At 40.9% G+C, this 20532-nt stretch overlaps 2 protein-coding genes across 4 annotated transcripts in view; one reads left to right on the top strand and one right to left on the bottom strand.

Moving 5' to 3' along the window:
• WDR70 (WD repeat domain 70) overlaps positions 1–20532 on the top strand; it is a 298472-nt gene that overhangs the window by 146532 nt on the left and 131408 nt on the right. The gene's annotated exons all lie outside the window — the stretch shown is intronic.
• LOC118642362 (60S ribosomal protein L30-like) lies at positions 8191–8534 on the bottom strand. The gene is given in 2 exon segments (XM_036280099.1): positions 8191–8426; positions 8429–8534. Coding segments are annotated over 2 exon segments (342 nt in total).

The following is a 20532-nucleotide window of genomic DNA, read 5'->3' as shown; positions in this document are numbered from 1 at the left end:
TTAGTATATAGGCATCGACAGAGAAATTGCTGTAATATCTTCAAAGCTCTATGTTTTTTCATGTCAACCAGAGAAATTACAAGATAAATATTTGTACAACTTCGCAGGTTTGTTGTAAGCTTTAACTGTGATAATATAGAGAAAGCACAGTGCTTAGCACATAGTTGGTACTCACTACAAGTTTACTTCTATTTATTCTCTTCATTTTATTTCCTTCAACCAAATGCATTTAAAATATATAAGGCCAAGTTTGCTGTTACTAACTAGTGCAAATCAGTTTAACACCTGCTACCTATTACCTGTTAGAGCTTAGGCAGTATACTTGCCCCTTCCGAGACCAATGCTCTTATCTGTAAAAGGAAAGTCTGAGACTACATTCATTTATTTCTGGCCTTTCAAGAGACAACCAGTTATCTATGTGAAGAGCATTTCTAAAACTAAAGAGAAGTAAGCCAGTGGTAAGGAGACAGATTAGGGAGGAGGAGTGGGAGCAATGGGTAGTGTAAAAATGGTTACCAGGAGGACTGTCTAGTGTGGGAATGCAGGAGGAAGGGGCAAAGAGTCCTGCAGAAACATGATCTAGACTTGCATTAGAAGATTTCTTTGGTTCAGTTCAGCAAACATTTACTCTGCATCTGTTGTTGGGAACCAGGCTCTGCACAAGGCACCGTGCTCTGAGCTGATGCACAGAGATGAATACAACATTGTCCTTACTCTCCAGGAGGCTTCCCAGGCTTCATGGACGCCGTTTCCCAGCAGGGGATTGTGGCAGGGAGCGGGCTCATTCTGGATTACTTCTTCAGAGGAGCGGGAAGCCCAGTTTGCTAAGAGACATGGATCCCATAATGCAAGAGTAGAGTTTTCCCATTGGTACTTTTCAGTCTGGGAGTTAGCTCAGACTCACCTGGGAAAGAGAAAGTTCTTTCCAAATAGGATGTCGTGTTAATCTTCGGTAAGTCATAGTATCAATTTCTAGATCCTTTCCCATTTCAAAAAACACCAGGCTCTTTTATGAAAACTCCTTTAAACTGACAGAGTCAACTCCAAGAGTTGGTGTGGGGGGAAGAAAATAACTCTCTTTTTATTTGTTTTGGGCCAGGACCGTTATAGACCCTGTCTCACTTAATCCTCACAGAATTGGTCCAAGAAGGAAGTGACTTGTTTATCACACATCTCTCTCTTTTTTTTTTATCCTCACCCGAGGACATTTTTCCATTTTTTTGGTTCAGATAGAGCGGGAGGGAGAGAGAGAGAGAAACATCCATGTGAAGGGACACGACCAACCAGGGCCGGGGACAAACTGCAGCCGAGGTACGTGCCCTTAGCGGGAACTGAACCCGGGTCTCTCTGTACCACAGGCTGACACTCCAACCGCTGAGCCAAACCGGCCAGGGCCATCACACATGTCTTTAGGGCTGGAGTAGGGATTGGAACTCAGGTTTGGCTCCATTATATCACATTCCCTCCCTAGCTTTAGTTTTCTTAGGCCCACCCAGTTCACGATGCCTTCCTTCAGAACAGAATGTTGCATGGTAAAGCTGATCCTGGGTTAGTGCTGTTTTTCAGACGGCATTGTGAGACCCTTTTTGGGTCATGACCAGCATTTTTACAAAATAAAATAGAACAGAACATTGTCAGACTGTGTCACAGCTAGTACTGTTTTCTGAGAGTTCTGTTTCAGTTGTGTGAGGTGGTATGGGAGTGGGTGAGCATGTGTGCTGGGCCTTAGTATAATTTCACCATGTGAAAGTCACTCCCTTTTTTGAGTATAGTATATGGTCACAAGTTCACCACTGTGTCTTTTCTCCAGGCTTTGAAAACATTCCACACCGAATTTCAGTTATGAGGCAGTAAAATGTAGTAGTTCTCAACGTGGAGTCTGGAGCCGATTATTAGGGTTGAACCCACGCTCTGCCATTTTCTAGCTGTGTGACCTTTGGCAATTTATTTTGTGTCCTTGCCTTTGTCCTGTCTTCTGTAAGATGGGGTTGTGTAAGCATTGAATGAATTTATATTCATTCTATCCTGAAGTGCTTGGGGTAGTGTCTGTCTCACAGTAGCACTCCATACGTTATCTGCTGTTATTGTCGTTGTCATTGTTCATGTTGTTGAAAGGATTGTCGCTCTCTTAGAGGGATTGGGGACATATTGCTTTAACAACAGCCTTCCATAGCTCCGATTCATTTGGATAATTAATTTGTTGCCAACTTTTCATATGCTACAGGGATGCTAACTTTGCCACTGGTTTAGTGCAGTATTCCTTTCCTGTGTACTCAGATTGTTCTTATTTGGCTAGTGCCACCAATGACAGCTACTAAGTCATGTGTCTGCTTAAGAGTTATTGTGGAAAATTGTAAGCTCGACTCTGCCAGATCTCGGCCCATAAAGAACTGGCTAGCTTTACAGGCTGCTTTAATCCTGGCCATAGGCCAGCATTGCCAGCTCATAAAATATGTGTGTATGTCCTGGTCTGCTGTGTCATAGAGGGCCAGGTCCACCTGCCTGAAGGCCCGTGACAGGTCTGGAGGAAGATGTTGCTTGGGGGTGTTCGTGGGGGGCTTCACAGAGGAATACTATTTGCGTTTGGGGTTAAACGAGCGGTGGAGGAAGTCTTCTAGGAAAGTAGTTGAAGGCACCAGAAAGATACACCAAGCTCTGAAGCCTGGAAGTCTTAACATGGTCCTAGAAAGGCAAGAATAAACAGGAATAAAGAGAACAAACTTTCCCTGCCCGGTTTGCTCAGTGGTTAGAGCGTCGGCCTACGGTCCAGAGAGACCCAGGTTTGGTTCCCGCTAAGGGCATGTACCTCGGTTGCAGTTTGTCCCCGGCCCTGGTTGGTCGTGCGGGTGGCAGCCACTCGATGTGTCCCTTTCACGTCGGTGTTTCTCTCTTTCTCTCTCTCCCTTCCACTCTATCTGAACAAAAAATGGAAAAAAATGTCCTGGGTGAGGATAAAAAAAAAGAGAACAAACTCTAGGCTGTTACCTTCTAGGATATCAGTTGCAGATTTTTATAAGTACTTAGTTGGAATAAATAAAGGTCAAATATGTATTAGAGACTTATTTGTTTGCATTTCTTTAAATAATATTTCTTATATAGCCAACCATATCTAACAGTGAATAGATAACTACATTTTATGATGATGATTATTGAAAATATTGTTTCTAGAATTGTACAGCCTGATAGCTATCAAAGAAAAGGGGTTTGGGGACTGGATGAAAAGGGTGAAAGGATTAAGCAAAGAAAAAAAGAAAAACTCATGGACACAGACAACAGTATGGCAATCACCATAAATAATGTGTTGAATATTTTTATGCATGCAATTTGTTTTATATTTTGGATTTTCTTCCCTTTTTTTTAAGTGTATTTATCAGCAGTATCCACATTTAGATGCTGAAAAATACAAGAATCTTACTTTCCAAAGAATTTATTTTTGTTTGCTTATTCTTTGAATTACATGGTTTGATCAATTCTGTGGGAGTTACTACCATCCAGTTTGTATCTTATAATATATGACAGATCAGAAGACTGGGTGGAGTATCCCAATAAGATTTCCTTATTTATCTGTTTTGGACATGAACAGTTTATTGGGAAAACTAGTTAGTTTACTGATTCTGGAAAACATTTTTTATTTATTTTTTAGCCTCACCTGAGGACATTTTTGCATTTATCTTCAGGTAGAGCGGGAGGGAGAGAATGAGGAAGAGAGAGAGAGAAACATCTATGTGAGAGAAGCACATTGACTGGTTGCTACCCTCATGACCCCAAGCAGGGCTGGGGACGAACCGCAACCGAGGTACGTGCCCTTGGTGGGAACTGAACCCGGGACTCTCTGGTCTGCGGGCTGATGCTTTAACTGCTGAGCTAAACTGGCCAGGGTTGGTTTTGGTTTTCTTATACCTGCCCCCACCCCACTCCTTAGCTAGAATATTAATAATTTGTCTTCATTTGATACTTATTCTCATAATTATGTGTATTCTTACCCTATCTTTAAGCAAGATGTATTGAACTTCTCTCAGTTTGGTGGACATCACTTATCACTTATCGTATGTTCTTCCCCTTCTCTGCTCTTCCTTTCTCTCTCCTCCACTTCCTTCTCTCCTCTCCTCCCCTTTTCCTCCTTTTTTATTTCTCTCTTCCTCCTTAATCTCTCTCAACAACCACTATTAATCAAGAGTATACTCCTATAACATCATGTAGAAATGTTGATTTATTTGGGTATTAGTTGATTGCCAGAAATATGTTAATCAGTAGAAATATAAAAGGCTTTTTGAAAGCTTGGGAAATTATTATTTTATAATATTTATTTAGTCTTATTCTGTAATAACACTGAACTCATTTTTTCTTACATTAAAACACTTTACCTCTTTTTAGTTACTTTTGTTTTTTGCTGATGAACTACTGTATTTCATTGTATTTATTGCTTATGTTTGTAATTTTTAGAAGATAACTTTTATAGGTTTTCTAGTACCTTTTTGGATAGCAGAACAAAATTTTGATATTTTAATTAGCCAATTTAAGCAAAATTATTTATGGGGAAAATTTAAAATCAAGAAAAGCCATTAATAACTGAGTGTTTCCAAAAGAACTTGAATTATGATTTTGTATAATTCAAGATAGAGAGGCACAAAGTACATTTTAAAAAATGTAAATATTATAAAATGCTAACATCGTGGTGGTTTAGGGAAGTAGGTCAGGGCCAGATATCTTCACTGCCAAGACAGATTAAGCACTGCCTTTGACGGATCATTTCTTCCACTTGAGGCAAAGGCATCTCTCTGACCTGCGGTGCCATATAGTTTCCCTTGGTTAAAGTTATACAGCTTTACTGACAGGTAGATCACTAGTTCGGCTCCTTCCGTTAAGATATACAGTTAATAAGCTACAGTATATGCCCTCCCCAGAATTCCCAGTTTAAAGTCAACTATGAGAGTCTGTCTGGTAAGCCAAATAGGAGCGATTATCTGTCTATATCAGATTAACACTTTCCCTTCTTATCTTTTGTGCCATTTTAAAGCTTAATAAAATGCATGCCCTTGACTGAACATGAATTTGTATTTTTAGTTATTGCTGATTTCTATAACAGTTTATTCAAACTGGGCTACTGCATATCTCAAATTATAAATGAATCTGTCTGAAATGCTTTGCTAGTTCATTAGGAAAAAACTAGTCCTATGTGTTAGAAGCTTTGTGACAATTGGAGTCATTGGGCCTTCCCAGGACATTCAACCAACTACTCATAATTTATTTTATTATATTACAAGGCTTACAGAAGACAGTCTTGAGGGAAAAAGTACAAGTCAAAGCAGTTTATCTACTCAGGCATTGGCTTTGACTGAGCCAGCCATGTGGTACATATAGTACCCATGACAGGAAGGCTCATGCCTATGTTCACTAGTACTGTATCAACTGCATCCTTCCTTTAATTGTATGAGACAAGTGGTCTATAATACATATTGTTGGAGAGATCTACTGAGAAGGATGTCTATGATTGACTACTGCAGACTCACCGTGTCTTACCTCATGGGTATTGCAGGAGAAAGATCATTAGGAAGTAAAGTCTATAGTACCATCCACTTCAGTTTTTCTCATTATTTTTGACTCTGTTAATATTATCTCTTTAAATACTACTGAAGTGCCATGAAGGCCAGGACATTTTGAACTTCTTGTATACCCTGTCAAAGTTCTAGAAATATTAGAATTAACTAATCTAGAAAGCTAAGAGATAAGATTATTTTGGTCAATCCCCAAATTTACAGTTTTAAATTCTTTTTGAAATAAAAGCTTCCTCCCTAGTCGATATCACAGAGATGGCATACACTGTGTTAATAAACTGTTTAATTAAAATTGTATAAAATATTTGTATAAGATACATGATCAGAACACACGGTCACAACAGATAAGGTTGGCTGCCTTGGTGGGGAAATGCCGTGACGGGTCTTCAGAATCGAGAAGAATCCACTTTTGGCAGCTGTCATGTTGGCATGGTGCTAAAGCTTGTTTTGTCCCCAACAAGGACAGGATCTGCTGTAGGAGGGTCTCGGCAACAGGCCATATCACTAGGAGAGTTATTTTTATAGAGCAGGTCTCATTGTACTGGCAAAGCTTAATCCTCTGGTGGGCAGAATTCTTTTTGTTATGGTTTATATTGTGACATACTGCTTTTTAAGTAATGAACTAGAAATGTTCTCTCTATGATTTAACATAAAGATAGCATCTGAAGTTGTGAGTACGCTTGCTATTTTCATATATAAAGTTGTTTCATGTGCTAGTGTGGAAAAGGCAAAAAGAACTCATGGATTTAGAGAATTGAGACTAAAGGAAACAGTGGAAGGAAAATAGAGTAATTCGAAGGGAACAGGTTAGGGCAAGCACTCTAGGTACCCCTTGTATGGGCAACCAGGATGCACTCATAGTTCTGGGGACTACATATGAGTAGAAGATCCCAAATGCATTTTCAAGTTTTCCATAGTGGGAAATTTTCCTTGTTCTTTAAAATGACATTCTCGAGCCCTATTGGTGTGGCTCAGTGATTGAGCATCAACCCATGCAGCAAGGGGTTACCGGTTCGATTCCCAGTCAGGGCACATGCCCAAGTTGTGGGCCTGATTCCAAGTAGAGGGGCATGCAGGAGGTGGCCAATTAGTGTTTTCTCTCATCGATGTCTCTATCTCTCTCCCTCTAAAAAAAAAAAAAAAATCAATAAAGAAAAATTATTTAAAATGACATTCTCAAAAAATTAGAACACTTGAGTTTGAAATCTGCAAGATACTCAATAACTTTGAGACTCGATTTCCTCATTGACCATTATGTGGGCCTGTTAGATAGTACTGGAGGAAGCTTAGCTCTTTAGACTGGAAATAGGAAAAAACTGTCTTTTTCTCTCTTGCAGCAAAAAAATTGTGATGCTACTCGGTATAGCACTGATAAAATTTATGATATAAAAAAGCACGAGGTTATCTGTTTATACTATTAGTTACATTTTTCATTAATAACTACCTTTTTTTCATTGGTGTATTTCTGAATTATGGTTTTAGAAAATATTTTTTTTTCTATTGATGTTGACATTTTTCTAATGATGTTTGTTTATTTCAAAGGCCATTTAAGTGCAGCTCATGTTCTTATGCATAAACATTTGCAGTAACTCCTGTAGTTAAAATTTAAATGCTAAATAAAGTATAGCCCTATTGCCCTTTAGAATTAGGATCACCGTGAAAATGAACCACTTTGTATGACCTTTAATTGATGGCACAGAAGGTGATCTTATAGATCTTGTTCTTTCTTGATGTCCCACTGCTACAGTTTTGGTGGATTTGAAATATCAGCAGAGAGCTTACAAGCTAAGGAAAAGTCTATCTTATTGCTCATCAACACAATTTAGAGACATTCATCTGGATACATTAAACTCAAGTCTAATTAAAAGTTACAGAGCATTTTACAAACTTGACAAATCAAGTCTTTTAAGAATCCCTACTTTCTCCTTTTTGCTGCTCAGTGCAAGAATGTGTCCGTGTCTTTAGTAACTGAGCTGGTGAAATAGCTTAGCTGGTACGCATGTTTTGCTGCAGAAGTCATTCCCTTTTGATCTTAACAAGATGAGCTGTAGTCATTTATCGTTCGAGTCTTATCTTGTTGAAAGAAGAACCTTGAGTAGATTTATTTTATTACACATCAGCTTGATGTGTGAAATTACTTATGTTGTCTGTATTTACAGCTGTTAATTCTCAGGAAAACAGGTGTCTTTATATTTTGTAGGCCACTGGAATTTAAGCCTTTTTTTAAAATAAAAAAATGGGTCTGTCATTGTCAAACTCTTCAATATTTGGTGTCATTTCTGTGTTTTAGAGTTGTTAGAGGCCTATGGAAATAGGTTGTTGTAAGAGTTATAAGTTGTTAGAAGCGCTGATAGAAGCCTGTGGATATTTAGGGCAGTAGAGTAACCATTCAGGGAGATAATTTCCTAGAAAATAATAGACAAAGCACTTAAAAATAGGAGATTTTAATGTACTCAGCATATTAACCTGGAATGAATAATCATTTTATTACCCACGTGAATTTCTAAACAGAAAATATTTAATGTTACCTCTTTTTACAATAACTTAATTGAGCTATAATTCACATACAATGAAATTTACTCCCCCCCCTCCCCCAAGCTCTGGCCAGTTGTAGTGAAGAAAAATTTCGCGTGATTTACTTCTCACCTGTCTGTTCTGGCATGCTTCTAATGACACCAGGATCACCTGGGTCAGTGGGAGCCAGTGTGCACACACTGTAGTATTTTCCATATGCTGTGCCCAGTGCAGTGTCATTGCCACTGTAGTGATGGACACCAGTCTTGGCTGACGTGGCCCCGTACTCTGTTCCAGATCCCAAGGCTGGACAGTTGTTGGCGAGGATGGCCAGGTTTGCTTTGCTTTGTCTGATTACTTCAGAGTCGGCTCTCACCCCAGCACGTAATTTCCACTTTTCATAGCAACGTGGAGTCTAGAGCTGGTCGACTCCAGTGACTTTTTTATCATTTTTGCAGGCACCATCTTTCTGGCCCGCAACTAAGCACAGCCTCCAAGCTGTCCGGGAGCCAGAAAAAAGTTAAATTTAACCTTTTAAAGTATAAAATTCATTGTTATTTTGCATATTTACAGAATTATATATCTAATTTTTAGAACATTTTCTTGCCCTGAAATGGAACCCTGTGCCCATTAGCAGTCACTCTCCATTTCCCCTTCCCTCAACCACTGCAGACACTAATCTGCTTTTTGAATTTTAAAATGATGCATTGAAATAGAAATAAATAATAGTTTAATACCATTGACCCTTTATATTAGTAAAATTATGTAACTAAGTTCTCTATTTTTAAATATTTATAGCAATGTGTTATTAAAGTTTTATTTTCCTCAAGTTGTATTCAAGAGTTTCTCATCACTTCATGCTTTAAGTAGGCATAGTTGTATATCTGAATCTACCTCTTGTTTTGTTTTTGTTTTTTGAGATAATGTTTCTTTCCTTTAATCCCCAACTTGGGATAAATACAATGAACTTGATTGTATTTATCTTTGCTTAGAATGGTGTTTCTTCACAGTACAAATAAGTATAATAAATAAACTTTGCACTTTTTCTCAGTCTTAGAAATACCCCATTTCTGCACACAAACAATTGATGTTCTTTTATCATAATTATTTATTCACTAATGAAACTCTTAGGGTCCTTGTGAGCTGTGTGACTTTGAGCACCTGATTGTCTGAATGACCAGTGGATAAATAATCACAAGTATTTGCTTATTATACAAGGTTGATTTAAATTGCTTGAGAGTGAGAGTCAAAGGGAATATATACACACACACACACACACACACACACACACATACATACACACACACACATTTTTTTTCTTAATCCTCACAAGAGGACATTTTTCCATTTATCTTTGGGGGGGGGGGGGGAGAGGGAGAGAAGAGAAACATCGACCTGAGAGGGACACATCAACAGGTTGCCTCCCGCACGACCTGACCAGGGCCAGGGATGAACTGCAACCAAGGTACATGCTCTTGTCTGGAATCAAACCAGCGACTCATTGGTCTGCGGGTGATGCTCTGACCGCTGAGCCAAACCAGCCAGGGCCACAGGGAATGTTGTTTGAAGTTGGCAGGTGTAGTAAGGATTCTGTTAGTGTAGAGATCTGCTTTATAGTTCACCCAGGATTTATTTCAACTGAGAAGTGTCAAAACTATCCTAAAACTGCTATTGTATAAAACTCCAACATGTGTATGGAGCGAGACAGGTTGTGAAATTGATTATATAAGAATTATGGGAAAAGATCTTATTTAAGAACATCACTGTAAGGCTTCTCTGACTTTTATTAGAAGTGGTGACAGAACCTAGTGTCTTCAAAAGCAAAATATATTCAGTCGTTTACAGTGATTAGTCCTGTAATAGCCGTTTTCCACGGTCTCTATGGTAATAAGCAGTGACAAACTCCTTCAACAGCTAAGATACTACAAAAACCCACAGGCTGAAAAATACTCCGTGCTTGAATTCATGCCTCAGGTTTCTCCTCTGGATATAAAATCAAAACATTATTTTTGAGTTGTAAATAAAAGTACTAAAGCATTGCCATGGCTGGATATTGGCAAGAGATGCTTGGAGCCTAAATCAACTGGGCAGGTGGAAAATGAGTATCATAATACAAGGGACACCACACTACAACTTTTATCGTGGTACACAAAAAGATACCTAAATCCGTGCTTATATATAGATACACATGTTAGACTTTATAATAGCTCTCAGAGGAAGAATGGGTTTCACTTTACAGAATTTTGTTCTGCCTACAGAATTTTAAGAATAAATCTCTTGTATAACTTGATGCTCTTATGTAAAATAAAAAATAAAAAGAAAAGAAAGCTACACTGTTTAGCTCTCATAGACTAGGCACTGATAAGTTCTGATAATATACTTAGGTTCTGAGTTTTTTGTATTGTATTATATTAGCTTCCATGTGCAGCCCTCAAAAGATGCATTTTATTGCTGTGTGTTTCATGTTTTTTATTTCTTCACTGAGTTTGGACAGGCCGTGTTGTCCCTGCCGTTAGAAGACTTCTTTCATGGCTCCCAGTCACCATGCCTGGCTTGTGTAATTAGGTAGTCATCAGAAAAAAAGAGGGGGGGATTTTTTTTTAACCTTTGAAAGTGATATCCTTTTCAGCCTTGGCAGGTCTCAGTGTTCTATCTTTGTCTCTAAAATCCACATCGGAAATGCTAAGAGTTCCCGTGCTGGAGTTAGGAGAGGTCGTTGTCAGGAGGATCCTGTAGCACTTTTCAGAAATTAGAGGGTCATCCAGCAAAACTAGGCCACATAGTCTAAGGATCAAGTGCACCCGTAATATCACTTGGATTTGAAGACCTGCATGCTTTTAAGCTTATCTGTAATTTGGTCTCGTTTCTATTTACCTATTCAAACTCAGCATAGTTTTTGTGGTTGCTGAAAAATACTATCAGTTTGCACATATGAAAGCATTTTTCCATTTTTCTTTCTAGTAGGTGCCAGATTTCTGTGTATTTGCCTGAAATACTTCTCATTTAGCCCTGCCCACCCTCTCACCTGGCTCTGTGGTCCAAGGGCACAGGGCGGGACTCCGTTGCTGTCTTCAGAGAATTTTGTGTGTGCGTGGCAGGTATTTAGGAAGTGAGACCATGCTCTTGTCCTGCTGAATTCCACAAATACAGGTTTTTCTGTATCTTAAAAAGATCTGACTTGGACGTGGCCCTTGTTTATTTTTATTGAATCCTTTTACCAGGACACAGTGGAGTGTCCCATTACTTATTCAAGCCTGTTGGTAGCACTCAGTGAACAAACAGAATATACTGTGGTAAACACTAGTCTCTGAAATCGCGGGAATGACACCACAGTGAAGGAAGCTATGCCATGGAAATCTTCTAACCTGCGTGCTTATCACGGAAAGCTTTTTACAATATACTGCACGTCTCTGCCTATAAAATATCAAGTGTTACTTAACTCCTTGCTGAATCAAAATCGTCATTATGAATGTCATGTACTGAACGGTACTGCTCACAAGTAGATGCATATGTAGGGCCAAACAGCATGTGGGAAATGGTAAAAATAGCCTGGGCCCCGATTGATATTCTCTCTCGTCAATGTTTCTCTCTCTCTCTCTCTTCCTTCCAATCTCTGTAAAATCGATAATAAACAAACAAACATACATACATATCCTTGGGTGAGGATTAAAAAATAGCCTTAATCTGTATCTATGCTCTTCGCAATGTAACTGCAGAAGTAGAATTTACTTCTTGAATCGGGCTGACCTTGTAACTTGCTTTGGCTAATAGATGCGGCAGAGTTGTATCGAACATGAAGCTGAGTCTCAAGATGTCTTACGCGTTTCTGCTCATGGAGTCCTGTCTAGCTGCCATGAGAATTAGCTTGGGCTAGCCTGCTGGCGGTGTCCCCATCACACCTGTCTCTGCATCCGAGCGCCAGCCAACCGCAGTGTATATGAGGGAGCCATTCCAGATAAACCGGCCAGTCTTGGCTGACCAGACTACTGCAGAATCACGAGAAAGCACAGCCAGCGTGGAACTGCCAGTTGACCTATAGAGTTAAAAGTGAGAAATGTTCAGATCGACTATCACAGTATTACAGTGCTAGTGTTCAAGTAACTTATCTTTTTTTAATTTATTAATTTGAGAGAGAGAGAGAAAGAGAAACAGCAATCTGCCGCTCCACCCATCCATGCACCCACTGGTTGCTTCTTGCCTGTACCCTGACTGGGGATCGAACCCACAACCTTGGGGTATCGGAACTATGCTCTAACCAACTGAGCTACCCAACTAGGGTATAAATAACTATTATTTTACTTAGTAATGGCCCCAAAATGCAAGAATAGTGATGCTGATAATTCAGATATGCCAAAGAGAAGCCTAAATTGTTTCCTTTGATTACAATACAATAAGATATTTTGAGAGAGAGAGACCACATTCACATAACTTTTATTACAGTGTATTGTTACAATTGTTATTGTTACTCTCTTACTGTGCCTAATTTGTAAATTCAACTTAATCATAGGTGTGAATGTATAGGAAAAAACATAATAGATGTAGGGTTTGGTACTACCCACAATACGTAATCCCCGTGGAAAAGGACGAAGTGCTGCAGAGTGGGGTGGGAATACCTATGATAGGAACATGTAAAAGGAAGCAGTTGGGTGGGTACATTAAAAGCTGCTCCACACAACAAATCACTAGGGAAATGCAAATTAAAACCATGAGGAGCTATCACCTCATACCTGTTAGAATGTCCATTTTTATAGAAAGACAAGAGGTACGAAATGCTGGCAAGGATGTGGTGAAAAAGGAACCCACTGTTGGTGGGAATGTAAACTAGTACAACCATTACTGAAAACAGCATGAAGTTTCCTTAAGAAATTAAAAACAGAACTGCCACATGATCTAGCAATCCCACTTCTGGGTATATAGCCAAAGGACACAGAATCCTCACCTTGAAGAAACATCTGCACTCCCATGTTCATTGCAGCATTAGTCACATGGCCAGGGTGTGGAAACAACCTACGTGTCCATCAATGGATGATCAATACAGGAAATGTGACATAAACATACGTACGCACATACATACATACATCTGTATGTACAATGGAATATTGTTTAGTGTTAGAAGAAATTTTGCCATTTGTAACAGCACGGAGGACCTGGAGGTCATGACTAAGTGAAATATGCCGGATAGAGAGAGACAAATACTATATGGTATCACTTTTACGTGGACTCTTTAAAAAAAATTGACCTCATAAAAACAAAGAGTAGAAGGCTGGTGGTCAGGGGCTAGGGATGGGGGGTGGGCTGTGTGGGGGAAATAAGGAAAGGCTGGTAAAATAGTACAGACTTTCAGTTATAAGATGAATAAGGTCTGAGGAGCTAATGTATAGCATGGTGACTATAGTTGATAATACCATATTGTATAATTGAAACTTGGTAAGAGAATAGAACTAGTGTTCTCACCAAAAAATAAAAGTAAATATGTGAGATGATGGAAATGTGTTAATTATGTTAATTAACTCAGTGGTGGGAATCCGTTTACAATGTACTATGTATTTAAAATCATCACATTATAGCCCTGGCCGGTTTGGTTCAGCGGTTAGAGAGTCGGCCTGCGGTCCTGAGAGACCCGGGTTCGGTTCCCGCTAAGGGCGCGTACCTCGGTTGCAGTTTGTCCCCGGCCCTGGTCGGTCGTGTGGGTGGCAGCCACTCGATGTGTTCCTTTCACATCGATGTTTCTCTCTCTCTCTCTCTCTCTCTCCCTCCCACTCTACCTGAACAAAAAATGGAAAAATGTCCTCAGGTGAGGATAAAAAAAAAAAAAAAAAAACATAAAATCATCACATTATATACTTTATTTATTTATTTATTTATTTATTTATTTATTTATTTATTTATTTATTTCCTTCCCTGAGGACATTTTTGCATTTATCTTCTGCTAGAACAGGAGGGAGACAGGGGGGAAGAGAGAGAGAGAGAGAGAAACATCAATGCGAGAGAGACACATCAACTGGTTGCCACCCACACAACCCCAGTCAGGCTGGGGACAAACTGCAGCCGAGGTACGTGCCCTTAGCGGGAACTGAACCCGGGACTCTGGTCCACAGGCCGACACTCTAACGGCTGGGCCAAACCGGCAAGGGCACATTATACACTTTACATTACAAGTTTGACAGTTTTACCTTAAAAAAGAAACTAAAGCCCTGCTGGTTTGACTCAGTGATTAGAGTGTTGGCCCACAGACCAAAGAGTTGTGGGTTCGATTCCGGTCAAGGTTGCAGTTCGGTCCCCAGCTCTGGTTGGGGTCATGCGGGAGGCACCCCGTCCATATGTCTCCCTCACGTTGGTGTTTCTCTATCTCTCCCTCCCACTCTATCGGAAGATAAGTGGAAAAGTATCCTTGGGTAAGGATTAAAAAAAATAAAAAAACTAAAGAAATGGCCTCATTTAAAAAAAAAAAGAAGATACAAACGGGAAGTAGTTGGGGGATCAGTGGCTCCCCTGAGGAAATGATGATCTAAAGAATGAGTGGGAGCCCAGGCCGGTTTGGCTCAGTGGCTGGATCATCGGCCTGCGGACCAGAGAGTCCCAGGTTCGGTTCCCACTAGGGGCACATATCAAAAAACTAAAAACAAAAAACAAAACAAAAAAAGAATGAGTGGCAATTAGCCAGAAAAAGAGAATAGAAATAGCATTTTATGCATGAAAAATTTATATGGAAAGACCTAAAGACAAGAGAAATGGTTGAGTATGACTGGAGATAGAGGATATGTAGGAGCCAGTGGCCAGAGTAAATATAGACTGTAATTAGGAAGTAGATCACTCAGGATGCTCTAGGGCAGATCGTGGGGGGCAGATTGGAGGGGAGCAAGACGAGGCGGAAGGGAGTCTTGTTAGGAGGGTTTCGCAGTTCTTCATGCAGGAGATGATGGGACCTAAATCAGAACAAGAGAAGTGGATGCATTCAAGTTAAAGGCAAAACTGGTGGGAGAAAGGGATAAGTGATGAGTTTAATGGGGAGAAGAGGGAGGAGTCAAGGGTAGTGTCCAAGTGTTTGGCTTGGACAGCTGGCTGGCTGGTTCACTGAGGAAGGGGGTTTGGAAGGAAGACTAATTTTGAAAGTGTTATGTTTTAACGTAAGTGAAAGTGAAATTTTAAAGAAGTGACTAGAAGACAGCAGTTATTTGGCTCTCAAACTTGGGAACTATATGTTCTGGAGATACTGCTTTGAGAGTCACATTTATGTGATAATTGAAAGCAAGGAAGACGGACGAGGCAGGGTGTTTTATATCTGAAAAAGGACCGAGACTAACCTCCAAGGAACTGGGAGACAAAGAGAGGGGTCTGCAAAAACTACTAAGATCAACCAGAGCGAGAGGGAAACAGAGAGACTGTAGTGTCACAGAACTGAGAGAATTGTCAAGGGTATGGGAATGGTCAGCGGGATCCAACGCTCCTTTGAGATCAAGTGCAGTGAGACCTGAAGAATGTCCTTTGGCTTGAGGCACATGGCCTGTTTCTAAGCACAGACTGTTCTGTCCACTAGGTGTTCTTGACCCCTTTTTGTATTGGGGTTCAGTTGAACTCTCAGTCCTCTTTACAGATGTGTCGGCAAGTCCCTCTTCTGTGAAATCCTCTCCCAGCAAAATTGTCTCCTTGCTGTGGTTTCACAGCGAGGGTAGCACCTGTGAGCTTTCTCACAGAGGACTCTGAGCTCGGCTGTGTACTTGACAAGACAGCAGATCCCTGAACTCACCAAGTTTGTACTAGTTCTGTCGGGACTGCGATCTTGTATTACTCATGTATAGCTTCTTAACTCTCTTTACAGTGCCTACAAAATAATTGTTACTTGATAAGTGTGTGCATTTGAATGCTTAATTTTAAATGAAATCCTAGGTAGAAGCAACATTAAAAGTGCACATTGATGGTCACTTCAAAACCCAAATGTCTAAATAGTGCTGCCTGTTGAATGAACTTCATCACATGCTCTTTTCTCTAGTAACACTCACAACACAAATGAAATCCTGTCCTTAATGTGCAGTACTAACATAACACTGGAGAAAGGGGTTTTATAGATAGTTTTCTGCAGTTGGCCAGGAATAGATTAGCTTAGTTCTCTCTAATAATCTTCTAGATCCAAAATGATCTTTCAGAACAGCACCAAAATATGTAAGAGTCAGTCAATTAGTTGGTTCTTGCTTACAGGTTAGGAATAAATTTGATAACTTTTACTGGATAATTTTAAGTCTATGTGTCCATTTGGGGTAAGTACATTGGGGCGCTTCATGCTGGATGCGTAAGCTAACCCCTGGGTTTACAGGGGAAGAGAGTTACTCTCAGAATTCACTGGAGTATACTGGGATAATAGTTGTCTTTGACTCAGCATGCAATACACAATGATATAAATATAGGTATGCCTAACATTTTTGGTTGTGATTTTGAAAATTGCTAACACCCTCCCCGCCCCCGGTAATTTAAGAGTACTTAATTTACTCCAATTCTTCTTTTTTTATACCTTTTCTGATAAATATTTTTGCAGGGATGATAGGGGCTTGATCATTTGTATGCTTCTATGTAAAGAATGTTCAGAACTAACTACAGGAGCAAAAAGAATGACCTCTGCAATGAAAAACAAAAGGCTAAGGAGTTTTATAATCTGGTTTATGGCATTTAATGATTATCTTAGATAAAAGGATAAAGAAGGCACCAAGCTCATAGTTTATGTTAAGCAAGAATTTCTAATTCCCAGGAAAAGCCAAAAGGAGAAGCCAGTGGAGATTGCTTAAAAATAAATTGCTGGACTGAGAGCTAATGACCTGTTCCTGAAATATGTGTAAAATTATATGTAAAGGTCAAGAGAGCGGCATTAATATGTATGACCAGATTCCAACTCTAGTAGGCAATCCATTCCCTCAGGCATAAAATGAGATTTTAAGAAGAAATATGCTGTGTAAGCTTGTTTTGTGTACTACAGTTGTGTTACATTGTTGTATCTTTGGGAGTTATGGTGTTAGGGTGGGACTGGGAAAGACTAGGCATACCCAAGAAAAGGAGCTACTGGATATATATGGTCCGTGGGTCCCTGAGAAGTTGGTGCCTTGTGCTGGGCATCATAACTAGTTCTGCTCAGTTGATTAAACCAATCTTAGGAATTATCCTTGATAGCTCCCTTCCTTCTAGCCCCAGTCCTATAGATTCTACTTGTGAAAATATATATTGAATCCATTTGTTTCTCTCATTTATTAAATATTACTTGAATGAATGAAGGTATTTAGCTGCCCAAGTTCAAATCACCATCGGCTCTCAGTAAGTCTTTCACTTCTGTTTCTACCCCCACTGCAAACTTAGCGATAGCTCCTGAAAATCACAAAACAGGCTCTGTGAACTCCCCAGCACAGAACCTCCTGTTTCTAGGCTGAGATCCTTGATACAGGGGTGAGCAAAATAGATTTACAGTTGTGAGTGCAAAACAGTGTATTCTTGTATTACAACTGGAAACCTACTTTGTCCACCCCTGTATGTATCGCTTCCCATGTGACCTTGTGTAGCCGGGTCCCGGCTGTCTTTATATTTCAGCCCCAGCAGCTGGTTTTCTGGCCCTCCAGTAACTCAGATGCTCTCCCACTCCTTGGCTTTAGCACCTGCTTTTCCCTCTTTCTGGAATGCTTTCCCCCTCTTTTTGTGGTAAACTACTTCGAGATACCTTTCCTGAGCTCAGTTAGGTCCCCTCTTACACTCTGAAATCCCAGTAGTGGTCTTTCAGAGCCTTGTTACAGCTGGGAGTCATGTCAGCAAAGCTTCTGGGGAGTGAGCTGTCTGTAGACTTCTGTTCCTTCCTCCTCTGTCATTTCACCCTCCGGCCAGTCCAGCCAAGCTTCCATCACGGTACTTCGCGAACACGCCTTCAGGGTTCTCCATAACCATCCTTTCGCCCAGTTCGCTGGTGGTTCTTTCTCCTTTCCTCACTTCTCGGCAACCTCACACAGTGGACCGTTTCCCCTTTGAGAGACTTTTTTTCTCGTTTTTGTTTGCCACACTTGAACGTGGCCCTCCTGGATGCAGGTGTTGAGATGGAAGGAGGCACACAGAGGCTCACTAGAGGGGGTGGGGCCTTGTCTGTGATACAAAAGGAAGGAAGCAGGAGGGGATAGGTCAAGTCTTCAGACCAAGACCTAATAGCTGTGAATGAGGGACGAGGCAGGATTGGGTAGGGGAAACCCAGACCATGATGCAGGTCTAACAAAGACTCTGGCAAGCCTCCTAGGAGTTCTGGAGCAAGGTTGCCCATTAGACGAGACCTGCATTGGGCAGACATGGCCAGGCCATAACTACCCACAGTTTGTTCAGTGCCCAGCTGGGGCGACCTGGGTAGACTGTGGCCTTGGCAAAAGCCAGCAGACCCTGAGGTTGTGAACAGCTGGAGGTTGTCAGTTAACAGCACTCCTTAAAGTGAAGGGCAGTTGGTGTCTTGATGGGAGGGCCTAGCAGCACACCTTCATGGCTTGCCATGGTGACAGCACACATTTTAGTCCCCCTACCTTACTCATTCATTCTTCTCTATTTTCTGTGTTTTCTTCTCCTTTGCTCAACCTCTCAAAGTTAGAGTGTGCCAGGGTTTGACCCTAGAGACCCCTCATTTGTCCTTTGTTCCTAAGTCCAAGGCTTTAAATACCATCTCTATGCCCAGCTTCTGGTTTTCCATCTCTAGTCCAGCCTCTCACTGAACCTCAGGCTCCTAAATCTAACAGCCTTCAGAATAACTCCTCTTCAGATTCTAATAGTTTCCTCGGCCCACATGATAAAGCAGAACTCTTGGTTTTCTTCCCCAAATGTGCACCTTTTCTGTATCCCCCATTTCAGTAGATTACACCACACCCGTCAACACAGTTGTCCAGATCCAGGTCGTGAGAGTCATTCTCAAGTTCTCTTTCCTTTACCCTTCTAGTCCTCTAAACTCTAATCCATATTTGTCCATTTCTCTCCCTTCTCTACTGTAACACATCTCGTCCAAGCCATCATAATCTCTCACGTGGACTCTGCGGTGGTCTCTTCGCTGGACTCCTGGGTTCCTTTTTGTCTTCACAGAACACTCTAGAATGAAAGCTCCAGGAGGGCAAGAGCTTTCCCGGTCTTGCTCCCCACTGTCACCTCAGTGCCCAGAATAGTATCTGGTGTGCAGTGGACGCGTAATAAATGTTTGTTGAATGAATGAATGAATGAGTGTATTAATTTTCCACTTAGAATGTATAAATCAGATATGCCCTTTCCCTGTTTGAAATATGTCGGTGGTGTACCAATTTAGAATAGAATCTAGACTGTAAGACTATATGATCGGGCTCTGCCAACCTCACTGACTTTATCTCATACACTGTGCCCCAGCCGCACACCCTTGTCCCCGTTTCTCACACCAGCTCTTCCTCACTCGTCACGCCTCTTCCTGGTGAGCTCTAGGCAAGGTACAGGTCCTTGTTCAGAGCTCAACCCTAGACTGCCCCAGGCTCAGGTACCTTCCCTGGCCACTGGGTGCCATTTAGCACCCCTCCTCCCACCTTAATCCCAATTTTGTTACACGGATGTATTTTATTTTTTTATACCACTTAATTATTCTAGCTATTTAGTCTTTGAGATTTATTTATTTATTTATTTATTTATTTTTAATCCTCACCCGAGGACATTTTTCCATTTTTTACTCAGATAGAGCGGGAAGGAGAGAGAGGAAGAGAGAGAAACATCAATGTGAAAGGGACACATCGAGTGGCCGCCACCCACACAACCCAACCAGGGCCGGGGACAAACTGCAGCCAAGGTACATGCCCTTAGCGGGAACCGAACCCGGGTCTCTGTGGACCGCAGGCCGACGCTCTAACCGCTGAGCCAAACCGGCCAGGGCTCTTTGAGCTTTATTTTTACTTCGGGCTTTAGAACAACTAGGTTCTTTTTAATTTTTATTGGTTGCTAGCTACCCCTTGTTTCCAGCTCCATCTACCAAACAATCCTTTTCCACCCTCCAGTGTCCTAACGTAAAGGGGGCCAGAGGAACGCGACTGGAGCCTGGAAAATTGAGTTCGTGTTTGATCATTTCAGGAAGTCTCTGGTGCTAGGCCTTAAGTATCTGGGGCAGTTTTCCTGTATTCTGAACCCTCAGAAGTTTTCTTCAGTAGAATGACATGATCAAACATCCTTTTGTATGTGAAAAAAAAACATTATTTTTTATAACAGGTAAAGAGAGCTCAATCACAGGTTAGTTCTAGAGTGTAGACAACAGGTAATGATGGCCCAACCCAGGGCACTGTTGGAAAACAGAGAACAGGTGTGAGACATGCTTCGGAATGGGATTCATCAGAACTCATCTGATCAGATACTCAATCAGTGATGGTTACTGGCAGCCATTCTGTGTCATACCCTGGATTCTAGGGGATACCAGTGAGCAAGATAGCTCCCAGTCTAGTGGAGGATAAAGGTACTAAGGAAT

This window comes from Molossus molossus, unplaced genomic scaffold (genome assembly GCF_014108415.1).
Source record: "Molossus molossus isolate mMolMol1 unplaced genomic scaffold, mMolMol1.p scaffold_m16_p_3, whole genome shotgun sequence".
Lineage (NCBI taxonomy): Eukaryota > Metazoa > Chordata > Mammalia > Chiroptera > Molossidae > Molossus > Molossus molossus.
Note: the sequence above shows the minus strand (reverse complement) of the source record. Positions and strands in the feature narration are given on the sequence as shown.